This window comes from Egretta garzetta, unplaced genomic scaffold (assembly GCF_000687185.1).
Source record: "Egretta garzetta isolate BGI_Z169 unplaced genomic scaffold, ASM68718v1 scaffold13, whole genome shotgun sequence".
Lineage (NCBI taxonomy): Eukaryota > Metazoa > Chordata > Aves > Pelecaniformes > Ardeidae > Egretta > Egretta garzetta.
In genome coordinates this window covers 1785544-1798654 of record NW_009259239.1, presented here as the reverse complement: position 1 = coordinate 1798654, position 13111 = coordinate 1785544, and the positions used below count along the sequence as shown (strand labels likewise).

The 13111-nt window shown below is 44.0% G+C and overlaps 2 protein-coding genes across 2 annotated transcripts in view; one reads left to right on the top strand and one right to left on the bottom strand.

The window, feature by feature from the left end:
* Positions 1–12700, bottom strand: part of DSCC1 (DNA replication and sister chromatid cohesion 1) — a 27728-nt gene extending 15028 nt beyond the window's left edge. The window contains exons 1-2 of the mRNA XM_009635967.2: positions 12530–12700; positions 2025–2077 (exon numbers count right to left, since the gene is read on the bottom strand). Coding sequence (XP_009634262.1) covers positions 2025–2077; positions 12530–12700 — 224 coding nt within the window. The remainder of the gene's footprint in view (positions 1–2024; positions 2078–12529) is intronic.
* Positions 12701–12895: 195 nt separating this feature from the next.
* DEPTOR (DEP domain containing MTOR interacting protein) overlaps positions 12896–13111 on the top strand; it is a 75775-nt gene continuing 75559 nt past the window's right edge. Inside the window, exon 1 of the mRNA XM_009635966.1 lies at positions 12896–12991. Within this exon, the coding sequence (XP_009634261.1) occupies positions 12896–12991 (96 nt within the window). The remainder of the gene's footprint in view (positions 12992–13111) is intronic.

Genomic DNA, 13111 nt, shown 5'->3' with positions numbered 1-13111 from the left:
CGTGGGCGGCGGGGCGGGCGGCAACGCCTCACAGAATCACAGAATCACAGAATCACAGAATCACAGAATCACAGAATCACAGAATCACAGAACGGCAAGAGTTGGAAGGGACCTCAGGAGATGACCCAGCCCAACCCCCCGGCTAAAGCAGGGTCACCTAGAGCTGATTGCACAGGACATCGTCCAGGCGGGCTTTGAATATCTCCAGAGAAGGAGACTCCACAGCCCCCCTGGGCAGCCTGTGCCAGTGCTCTGTCACCCTCACAGTAAAGTTCTCCCACATATTCAACTTCATGACTGTTTATAGAATATATTTATTTTAGAAGACATATGGCATTCAAAGTCTCCCCCACCCCCGCATCAATATCAGCAATGCACATTTTAATAAGTTGCTTACAATAAATAATAAAGGAAAAATGGGGGGGGGTCCTTCAGACTTCACGACAGCTATGAATATTACAGATGGGATTTTCTAGGCAAATCCTAAGCACTCGGTGGCTTACCTGAGGGCTTTATTTAATATATAATTATCGTTACACTGAGGGGCATTGCCCTCCTCAGCGGCAGGCGATTCCTGCCCGGTGCTGTCTGATGCGGGACGAACCTCCTGATTTGTGTCCGGCTACACTAGAGGCTGGGCTGCAAGAAAATCTCTCTGTATGGCGATAAAATACCATAGGAAGCCACAAAATGCCCTAAATAAAGCATACCTAGAAAATACCACAAAACCAGGCCCAATATAGGAGTCCCTGCCCAGCTCTGGGCAGCACTCTCTAGGTATTTCCCAGCTCAGAGCATGAGAGCAAGGGTGCAGAGAGGGAGTTCAGCGCCGGAGCCGCCATCATGGGGCCTGCCCGTGGCTGGGACAACACGGGTGGAGGCAGCTGCCCCACCGGCGTCACCCACCCCTGCTCCTTCTGCCATGACGGCTGTGGGGATAGTCTGCAAATATCTGCTGGCTGTCATCGCCACATGGTCCCTTAGGAGAGGAATTGCATAGCCCCCATGGAGGGGTTCGTCTCCCCGTGGCTCAGGGCCCAGCTGGGCTTCGCACTGTGGCCTGACCGGGGCGCCGTCTGCTTGAGGATGCTGTGAGGCAGTGCTTGAGCTAAAGCCATGGCAGAGATGAGTAAAAGCCACAGGGAAGCGTGATTATTGCAATGGAAACAACAGTCAGCAGCTTAGAGATTCAAGAGGAAGTTTATTGACATCCTTAAACCGTAAGAAAAAACTGAAGGCGGAGGCTCAGAAGAGAGAGGCTGAGCACCCCTGGGAGTCAGTCCTCTGCAAGGAGCAGCATAGGATGCCTCTTCCCTGCCTTGTCCAGGACAGCCGGCTCCCCAAAAGCTCACTGAGTTACTGCTGCGGGGCACATTAACACTCAGCCTAGTAGTGTGTTAGTCTGCTGTGTGCATTAGCTAACAAATAGTTACTCTGTGCTCCTAAGTTGTGTATACCCGCTTAGAGTCCCTCTGTGCTTGGTATAAGCCTGCACCAAATGACCTAGACAGAGAGGTCATACCACATTTGTGTTGGCACCAGAAGCAGGAGCTGGTGGGATGGAGCCAGCCCAGTTCGGTACCCAGCCTGGCAGAGAGCAGCTGGTGTTATATGTGACTGAGTCAGACATCTTCTGCCTTCAGAAAGTCCTCTGAGTAGTGCCAGCGATACAATTGGCCTTGGAGAAAACTTTGAAGCAATGAGGCAGTTACCTCTGTCACATGTGCAGTAGCTTAGTCAAAGATTCAGCCATCTATCATGTTTTTCTGTTTTATTTCAGTTATTGGACGGTGGAAATACAGTTGTGTACACAGGAAACCTGAGGCACTCTGTATAGTTTCTACTAATCTCTAGGTGCAGACTGATATGTGCACAGCCTTATCTGAGACTGTTACATTTTGCTTTAATGTAAATCTGTTCCTGCACACCTCTGAAGTAAACCAGAAAATCACTGTTCTACCAAGTAAATGCTCACACAGTTAGTGTTTAAGTAGCAGTGTAATTATGCTGGTTTTAATTTATACCTTGATTTGTGCAATTTCCCAATGAACTTGCATGTCTGCTTCTCCTTTTCACTCTGTGGAATAAGAAAAAGGCATTCTGATACAGCCAAGGAACTGAATCCAAGGAGTGAATTCATGGAGTTTGTACTTTAAGAGCTCTGCTACCTAACAGAAATCCAATGGGAAGAAAATCACTCAATGTTATTCAGGAATTGGCACTGATCTGTGGTCAGGAACATTTGTACTAGTTATTAAATTTTCCAATCAGTTTTGTTTATCCTAGTAGTTCTGGCTGTAGATGCTCTTTATCTTGTTTCCTAAGGAGCTGAAACATATATGCTTGTGCTGCCTGCCACCTTTCTCTGCCTGTCCCCCACTTACCAGTCTGGAAGTTGCTGTTTAAGTTCAGGCAAATTTGGCAGGTAAAGTTCCTATAAGTTTTGTGGAAATCGGTGGCTGGACAATATATTGGAGCCTCTGCTTAGGGAAAGCAACTCTGATCCATTCTGAGAGGCAGCAGTCAACGGGCCTATCAGCAAAAACATGAACATAAATCTATAGGAAACATGGCTCATTTCTCAGGAAACAACTTGTATTATGCTTCTGTTTTCACTGAAAATGCTTTAGAGCAGTGACCTAAGTGACAAAAAAATGGTTTGTATAGGAACTCATTAAGTTAGTTTCCTGAAACACAGATGCATCATTTAATGAGTTTGGATTGCAGAGAAAATGAGGAGAGGCTGAACTATCAATGTTGCTGTCAATGTATAAGTAAATGCATGCTGTGGTTAAGGGAGCTTGGTAGGATCCTGAAATTATTTTATAATGATGCTGTGGGATAATTTAGTTGCTGTAGCATAAATGAGTACTGTTTTCACTTTGAGTTGGTATGGTGGGCTGAAACTGTCATGGTTCAGGAGCATGTGACATCATGGTAAAAGCAGGGGTGAAACTCTCCTGTAGCAGAATGGAGGAAAGAGTTGGGAAGCAATTAATTCAGCCATCGCAACTGAAGTCAGTCCCCCCAGGTACACATTTGAGGCTTTAAGTGACGGCTGTGAGCGTACAACGGAGAGGTATGCCTCTTTTCACAGGCCTCAGCATAAGGGAGAAGTAGACTGAACTGCTAAATAGCCTGCATCCTCAGCTGGGCTGGGGAGGGGAGGCAGGAATGAAGTCAAGTCTCAAACAAGACAAGCTTTGGTGTACTTTTTCAATGGACTAACGTTAATGGAAATTAGTGTTAATGAAATCTGGTTGACTAACGTTGAGTGAAGTTAGCAAAACAGAAAATGGATTGTTGAAGACTGTTATAGTCTTGCCTTTGAAGTTCCTGGCCCTGTATAATGTTTCCCAGGACTCAAACATCAAGGATGTGAACAGCAAAATAAATGAAGGGCAGCTGTGATGAATCAAAGAAAGGAAGTTCAAATGACTCCAAAGCTCCACAACTAAGACATAAAACAATGAACCGCAAGATAACATAACATATGTTACAACAGTGCACATTACCAGTGTCAGGCTGTAGTCATCAGGCAGCACGTCAGGAGGATGACTTCCCAGGTGTGATTTCAATTCAAGTGCTTGGGAGCTCTACAGTAAAATGTAGTGAGGAAATTGGGCTACAAGAAATTGGGTGTTTAAATGTCAAAGAAAGATGTACACACTAGAAACTTCTGAATGTCTTTCAAAGCACAACGTAGGTAGCTGTGAAAATAAAAAGATAATAAAGCCAGCACTGGAAAAACTGACACAGCACCAAAGTTCAACACTGTAACATGTTATCAGCCTAGTGATAATTACCCAATTCACAGTTACAGTTCTTGGAGATTATTTCACAAGAGATGCTCAGTTTTACTAAAGCCTCACTAAGACTTAGTTCAAGGTTTTATTTTTTCAGCTGAAATGCCATCTGCAATGTTTAAAATTACCATGCATGGTACATTTTCACCCATTAAAGGAAAGTTTGTAATTGTCTAGAAATACCTGTCAGTGGATGTGCCCATTGTGCTTCAGCACAGGAGGTGATGGTGGCAGCTGGACCTGTAGGTGTGACTGCAGTCAGAGTGCGAGAGCTCTGAATGCTGTTTTGGCATGTTGCAGACTCCTGGGAGACACTGGGAGAACAACTGTCTACAAGGAATGTGCTACGTTTCCTTCCTAGGAGAACAAGAAAGAGAAAAAAAAAAACAGGACAGAAAATATAATTATGCCATTGTATAAATCCATGGTGCACACATTATAATGATGGTCTAGTCTGTCTCAAATGTAAGAACTGGGGAAAACTGCTGAAATGAACAGAAAGTAAGCTATGGGAACAGGAGAGAAGACCTTTCTATGCAACCCTTTGTGGAACTTGTGATAGAAGTCAAAATGAGTGCGATCCACAAAAGAGTTAGAGAAATTAATAAAGGTTAGATGTGCTTGTCTCTGTTAATCACAATGTTCAGGTTTTAGTCATAAGCTCAGGACTCTAAATACATTCAGACCCCCTAAATCACCAGAGCACACACTCTTCTGCTGTCCATTGGAGCTGGTTATTGAGTTAGACATAGTTTTAATTTTTTTTTAACCTTTTTTTTTTTTTTTAATGAATAGCTAAAATAGCAAAGCAGTAGCTTGCATATTCTATGTTCCAGGCATTGATTAATTTGTATTATCATGTCCCAGTAAAACCGTCATACCTGATGATGTCAGCCAGCAAAGCCCCACAAAGCAGAAAATAATGAGTCCGAGACTCAAACAGGGAAAATTTCAGCTAATTGCTAGAATAAGCAGATAGCTCATTGCTACCTCTGATAAGTGCTGTCTTGTCACTCTTCATAGGCCAACAGGGAGGTGCAAAACAGTTGTATTCAAAATAGCAGAAAATAAACAGTTGTACCAAATCTAAATATTTGTGTAAGCTATACAACAGCTTGGAGTATCTCACTGACATAAAACTGTTTCTGTGCTGGAAACAGTGAAGAAACACTCAAGCACAAAAGCGGAGAGCACATCCAAAAATAGCCTGGGCACAAATGCCATCAACACAGTGAGGAAATGACTGAGAATTTCACAGTACACAGCTGTGACAAACAACAACTCAGATTTCCAGTGCGTATGAGACAACCTGTGCTTAGGTACCTGTTCTGTTGTTCTGCCATTTCTCTGCAAGGACAGCGTATGTAATTGCAAACAAAGCAATTTGTGCCACACTGATGTCATTCACGATAAGGTGGGATAAACCTGAACAAGCTGGTACCCAGCCTATGTTCAAAGCTTCTGTCAGCAGGACATTTTTTTCAAGAATATATTAACTATAGGGGGACAGTCCATTTTAGATTTAGAGTATATGACAGCATGCATCTCATTTAATGCATGAGTGCACCATGAAAGTCTTTTGCTCCTTCTACGTTTTCTGGATAGATCTCCAGAGTGCTTCTACCACAGCAAAAATTGTAATTCAGACACAGCTGGCTTTGCTAGTTGGCAAAATTAACGGCAATACTTTACTGTGGGCACTAAAATTTAATCACATAATATACCTGCTGCTAAAATTGTTTGAAACAGTGTTGTCATTAGTATCTAGGAGATAAATGTCTACAGATAAGTGGAATTAAATGTATTTTTTTAAAATACTGTGTACAGTGTTTTGTGGCTAATTTCAAGGCTCAGTCCTTATTAATAGTGACATACTAAGCCTCAGTCTGTGTCACCTGGCAAGTTATCACATCGTCTCACTTCTTGCTTAACTAGTATCCGTATAGTAGTAACCTCAGAAAGTTTTTTTTGCAGTTAATGTGTTATTATTGTCAAGACATTGCTAGGGCTAAGCATTACAAGTATATCCCAGCAAACTACATACATACAGTATCTGTATGAATGTAAAATAGATAGATTAATTAATTTATGTGTATTACTAGGGCCTATGCCTAATGCATGAATGTTCCTGTATCAATTATATTTTTTGTATTCATTTTCTGTGTAGACCCTAACCATCTGTAGGGTTTTTTTCCTGCTGCTGAATACTAGAGCTTGTCATGAGGCCAAACATTTTTACTTTGTAATCACTGTGTCAGCGAGTAGCTGGAATTTTTTTCTTACAGCTCTGTGAGTAATGATCAGTAGTGAGTATATCACACGGGATACCAATGTCTTGAGATGCTAAACAATTTGACATCATGTGGTAAGCTAGAACGGGGACAACGGAAGTAACTTCCCATTCATCAGATGTTTTGGCCTCTCAGATCTGCAGTGACTCTCAACTTGGAAAATAGCGTCAAGGAGAGTTCCTTGTCCTCTCATCTCCTCCCCTCTAGGTGCTGGAAGCTGGGTCACCAGTTTTGGTGTGGACCTAACCGAACGGAATTGCCTTTCCCCTGGAAATTGTTTGGTACGTGGATGGGGAGGCTGCTCCCATCATGAACTGCTTGGGAAGGGGTGCTGTGTGAGGCTTGAGGGGAGATACTGCCCTTCAGCCCCTCTTCAGAGAGCTAAATGAGTTTTCCCCCCCAAATTTAATGATTCAAATGAGAGAAACATCAAAGGCAATTAAGAAACTTAGAAATCTTTAATTAAAAATTCCATGCAAGTTCCATTCCTGGGGGAGTGGGCGCTGGGGTCTGCCAGATTGGGATATAGGAGAAGCACAGCTGTAGCCAGCCCTATTCCCTGGTGGGGACGTGCAGTAAGTGGGTCTCCTGAGATGCTTCCAGGCCAGTTTTCTATACTGACATCTTTAAGAGTGACAATTTGGAGGGCTCCTCTCCAGAGAGAGGAGTCAATGCAGACAAGGAGGAAAGGTCTCTAGTCTCTGCTGGTTGCTGTGGAGACAGGCAGCATCCCACTGTGAAGGCAGTGTAATACAAAGGGGAAAAGCTCTGAGGGACATCACAAAGACAACTTACACCTTCCACCTCCTACCTCAGCCTGGCTCTGTTCCTGCTGTCTTCCTTCCAGCCTCTTCTCTTCCTTTCCTGATTCTCTCCCCCTCTTTCCTTCAGCTCATGTCCCACCTCTGTTCTTAGTGGGACTTTCTTCTCCCCATTCATTTTCTCTTCACAGCTTTTTCCTGTACCTTTTTCTCCTCATTTCACCCCACCTCCCTGGGTGAACTCACCTTGGTGAAGTTCTTCCCAAACACAACTACAGACTGATTTTTGGATGTTTGTTTGTTTTTTCTGCTGAGATATTGAGAGCAGGACAGTGTTCCCAGTACAGTTCAGCCTTGGCAATATTATTACCAGGTTCTGTATTTCAAGAGACCTGAATTTGTTCTTACGAGAAAAGCTTGCTATGCTTCTGCTTCATCCCAGTTATGTCTGTTGGTGCCTCCCTCTGCCAGTTCCTTTGGCACCCAGTTCCCCTGATGCAGAGCCGCAGCAAAGAATTCTGGTTCTCTGTAGCACCAAAATACCTTCTTTTTTGTTCAGTAAAGGGACTGGTCATATCGGATAATTTTGATATATCCCAGTGCAACGTGGTATCTGATTTAATTTAGAAACACGTGCTACTGAGTTTATCCCATTGCTTCAGCACTCCACAAGATCTGTAAATATTTTGAGAACCCAGGAGGTCCCAGATCAACACTTCCTTGCAAGGTGCTTTTGTAAAAGAGCATATTGACTTATCTAGCATTTTACTGGCTTTAATTTTTCATTTTGACTAGATTGGGCAGTTATTTTGGTGTTCATTGTGGAGGGAAATTAATGAGGGACTCAAGTTAGTTTGTGTTTGTCATCCTGTGCAAAAATTATATTGTCTAAAGATTATTCCCTTATAAAATTACCATTAGCTTCATTTAACAGTCTTCTTCTTTTGTCGAGCATCGATTCACGACGATTTTCTAACAGGCGTTTTCGTGATTTCCTGAAAGGACCACAGGGTGGCAGAGTGATTAAAAACATATCTGCTGGGAACAGTTTCTTTCACAGATGAAAACAGCCCAGAGTTAGGTGACCTGGAGTAGCTGGTGGTGGTGGTTGTCCCAGGGGAGCTGAGTGACGCCACCGGTTTGTAGCATTTCTGACGCCTCGCAGCACGGGTGGCACAACTGCAATGGCTGTGCCCCAGCGCAGCCTGTCAGCCGGCGGAGCAGCTTGGCGGGCCGGTGCTCCTCAGCCACGGGATGTCTCTGTGCCGCACGGCCTCACCTAACGACAGGATGCGATGTGGTTAGGGATGGAGACAATGCTGAAACCTCTGCTTTGTAGACTACTGTTTGACAAAGACTTTTTTTTCTTTATTAAAAGCCTCATCAATCATAGGGGAGTATGATTCCGTATCTCATGGCAGCAGCTGCTTGGCAGCCTGTCAGACTGTTTGCATCTGTTCCTGCCACCAGAACCACATATCCACAGATACATGCGCACTGCATGCTTGCACCCACCACCCACCCCAAACCCTGGCTGTGGTGCTCACTCTAGGGCACAGAAGAGCCAGATCATCTGAGGCAGAGCGTGCTTCATCACAGGCAGCGTGGAAGGAGCAATGGTCAACAGAAACTCGGGATGAGAAGTGGGAATAGGTAGCAAAGGACTAGTAAGGAACAGTGCCTTAGACTGACTCTCAGCTCTTAGGTGTTGCGTCCCAAAGCAGAAAAAAAAAGACATGCCCAATTGTTCAGGGCTGGTCACAGTGCAGAGTCAAACCGTCAGTTCAAGCCACTGCGGTCTGAGCAAACCATCAGAGCGCATTAACACAGATGTAGCTGGGGGACAGCTTAAGAGGCTGGCTTTTACCACTTAGCTAGTAGGTGTTGTCTTCACACTTGAGATGTGGTTTAGAAAGCAGTTCCTTTTCAGCTCTTAGTCACACTTCCCAGCTGACTCACACCTCCCAGCCCGTGCACTGAGCCCTGGACTATAACCTGGGCCAAACATACGACGTAGACATAGCTCAGGCTGAATGAGTTCGTAATTGCTATCAGTTAAATGCAGAATAAAATAAAGAGAAAACAAACCAAAGAAGAACTACTGGAAATACATATGAAATCTTCAAAGATTAATGTTTCAGCCAGTTTTACAGGTGCTTTTTGACAGGTAAATATTTTTGTGATGCTCAAAATTAGAAATTATTGCAAAACTGCTGAATATATGAAATAAGAGGGCTCAACTGTATAGAACAAATGGCATCACTGGCATTGGGTAGTGCAAAACGCTGGTTTAGCAGACCACACTGTCAACTTGAGTTACTGGCCTTACTGGTCTGATGTGAATTTCTGATCTTTTATCTTACTGAAGCTGTTTGTTTCCATAAAATATTTATCTGTTCACAGGAGCAAGCACTAAACCATGTACCCATCTCTTGGTCGTGCTTTAGCTGTCAGTCTGCACAGAAATCTCGCTATCTCTGTCTGGCCCAGTGAGTGTTTGAACATTTAATACAAAATGGAAAAGCTGAGTAAGGAGAGGCTTAGAAAGTCCCTTTCAGATCATCTCTGCATATCTCAGGGTCAAAATGTCTTTTTCTCTGCACTTCAGCTCACTATTATAACAATTACCAGGTCAGTGATGCATGAAATTTAAGAATCTAAACAGATACGAGTCTTGCTCTAGTGCTGAAATGTTGGACAGATTGTGATAAATTCCTCCTGTTATCTCACCATCGTGGCTTCTGCAGGAACTTGGATGTTATAATAGAAAAAGAGAAGTTTAAAACATAACTTTTTTTTTTTTTTGCTGAAAACTTGCTTTAGTCACAAGACTAAAATTAGCCTGGCCAGATGCATTCAGTCCTTTGAATCACACAAGCACTGATTCTTCTGACCAGTTCCTAGCAGACAACTTAAATTGTTCAAACTGAGAGCAGCAAATGAGCAGCAATGAATGTAATCTGTGCACTGCCAAGAATGGGAAACACTATTGTACGTAGCCTGAAAAGAGGAGGGGGGGCTGGACAATACCTGGTAGTTCCTCTGGTTTCCCTTGCCAGGGCCCTGGTGCTAAGGAAGTGAACCAGTTGAAACACAAAGACAAGTGAGGTCTCTTTGCAAACAAGCATGGGAATATAGAACACCACCACACCCCCCCCTGCTAATGTTCACTGAGTGCTGCAGGACCTACTTAAACAAAAGGCCAACTTAAAAGGCAAAAACCTATTTTGTACTTGTCTTCCTCAGTAACAGAGGGACGAAGTATTTTTAAATTTGGTGTTTACATAATGCTGGCTCTTATACAAAAGATGTTAGGAAAAACAAAACTGTTAACCGATCGAACGGCTCACCTGCTAATGCCTTCTCTCCCTCTCCATCTCCTGCTTCATCTTTTGCTACGAGGTGCTCAATGCTTTAATGATTTGTCTGTCATTTTCCTGTTTAAAAGGCTCCAGTCATCACAGCAAGGGAAAGACAGCCTTATGTGAGACTCAGGAACAATGTTGTAGGAGAAATGAGAAGTACACACACGAATATTGGTAATTTTTTCATGTGAATGTCTCATGCTAAAATAAGCTTGCAGAAAATTAATTTGTGAGACTAAAGAATTGATTTATCAAATCTCAGATTAATTTATGAAGTCAAAACATAGGCCACATGCAGTGTTCTTTAAAGCAGTGAAAGCAATACTCTTATTTCACTATGTAAACATTTAGCGTTTCACCACTTGGGCATTTACTCAGTGAGATAAGAAAGTTTATACAAATTACTGGAATGTTTTCTAAAACCAGTACTCTAATACAATGTTCCTATTCATGCATGATGTTCCACAGAGCGTCATGACCTCAGGGGTTCAACTGTGTGTAGCCCAATACCTTTACTGCATGCCAGAGAGCCTCCAGTGCCATCGTCACTGGAAGACACTTGAGCTTCCCCTCATGCCTTCCGTACCAACTCTTTGCCAGACCTATGTGGCTCTTTTACCCTCTTGATATTGCGGAGGATGAATTTTGAAGTGTCCCAGGGCTCCACCTCAAAGATCTGTCATGGCCTTGGGCTGAGGAATGCCTTACTCTTAGCTAGCTACCTTCATCTCCCTTAACTCCAGCCATGCTAAGGTGAAATGCAAGTACGTATTCCTATCTAAAATAGACACCAACTCCTAAAATTGATCCTATATTCATAAAAAAAGAAATCAATCCACTTCCCAGAGGTTACCTCAGAGGGATGTCTCTCTCTCTTGCTGTCAGGATTTCAGGCTCTGCACATGCTGTCCCACCTCTTAGAGGAGCGCCTTAATCTTGGTGGCCAGTCTCCCCTGGGAGGAAGGGTCAACACAATTTAATCTTTTGCTAGGCCTTATGTTCTATAGCAGTCTGTACATTAAAAAGAAGCAAGCTACAAACATCTAAACAGGTTATTTTATGTAGCTCATGATGGGCTTTTGGCTGAAACGTGACCCTTTGGGGTTATGTTAATTAACCATTTTTGGGTGACAGCAGGCTTGGAGTGACTGGTACCCCACTCCCTCATCTTAGGCACAGTGTAACTGTAAGAAATTTCAGTGTGAACATGTGGAAAAAATTAAAAATGGGATATCACCGCGCAAAGGCAAATAAGGCCATGTATAATCGTTAAATAATTCAGTACAGGAAATTACACTGCTCTGCATTTTCCAAGTTGCAAGGCTATGCAAGGGAAGATACGCATTTCAGGCTGCAATTCCACAAGCATCCTGAGTCAAGCTGACAGCTTGTCACTGTCCAGAGACAGCTTCTTCCCCCTCTTCCTCTCCCTCTTCCTCCTCTTTTGTTCCTGCTCCAAGCTGCCCAGGCCTACTCCACCTCGGTGCCAGCTCTGGTGCTCGTTGGATTCTGCACAGCTCTGCTCACTAGCCCAGAAGAAACTCTCCACTTTCTGCTACTCTTCTGCCTGTTTAGTGAATTAAATTGCAGCAAGCGGAGGTCCTCAAAGTGGGAAAACTGGTCTAAGAGACACATTGCAGATTGTGCTGCCGGACCTGAGAAGAACGGCGTATCCCCTTTTAGCAATGGTGAATGGCTGAATCAGCCAAACCTGGGTGATGGAGCTGAGGGCTTACCCAGAAACAGCCTGCAATGTACAGTGACATTCTCTTGAAATTGTCTTTCCTTCAGTCATGTGATAAAGTGCTTGATAAAAATTACTGTGTGAATTCTTTGTCCTAAAGATAAGGTCAGATGAGATGGTTGTTTCAATTCCCTTTTTGTTTCCAGCTCTGTGAATCTGTAGTTTGTATGCTTGCAGAATGAGTGGAATTAGAGGGTGTTTGCAAGTATTCCGCTTGAATGCGTGTCTTCCAAATTTACAGCAAGCAAGCTCAAGCTGTAGTGTTTGCAGTCCTAAGGTGTCCTCTCTCCCTGGCCCATTCCACGAATGAAATGAAGGCAGATTCTGGTTTTCTCTCTTTGCCATCCATGGATCTCTACTGCTCTTTGAGACCTGCAGAGGTGCTCATTAAAACAACTATGCTGGGTTGAAATAAGTTTTAGAACAGAGATTTTCCTGAGCTGGATGTGGCTGCTGTCTGCTTAGTGACCCTCTGTAGGTTTCTTTTCCAAGCACCTGTCAATTTTTTCCTTGACTCCAAGTCCTTTCTTTTACATCCAGAGCCTCTTTTGGTCATAAATACCGCAAGCCTGCTGCGGGTCAGGCAAAGAATCCCCTCCTTCCCGTTGTCTGCAACGTGGTTACTAACAGGTTCACTTGATTCCCGCTCAGTTTTTCTCTTCGTCCTGAAACTGTCGTCTTGGTCCTGAATGGATGACAATGTTGCAAATGCACAAGCGCATGCGATCTCCATGCACGCAGCGCGCGTGCAGGCGGAAATAAAGGCGACGAGGAGGCAATCAAGGTGTATCTTAATTGCACGTGTTTGTAAATGAAAACTATGGCTGGACCACTGCAAAATACGCCTCCGGGGCTTTTTTTTTTTTTTAAAAAAAAAAAGGCTGGGCTTTTTTTCCCCATGGAAAACGACGGATGGCAAGCAGCGCTCATGACCTTGCGCTTTGCCAAGACCAAACGCCGAGAGACACGCGCCTCTGCCCCCTCCTCAGGCATTCCGCATCCGCTGCCGCCCGGAGACAAAGAGGTGAGGCGGGCAGGGGGGACCGATGCCTGAAAACCACCCCTGGGTAGCAGATGAGCAGAAACCCGCACGGTGGGAGAGCGGCAGCAGTTTTTGCGGGTCAAAACCCGGAGCGACAGCCCC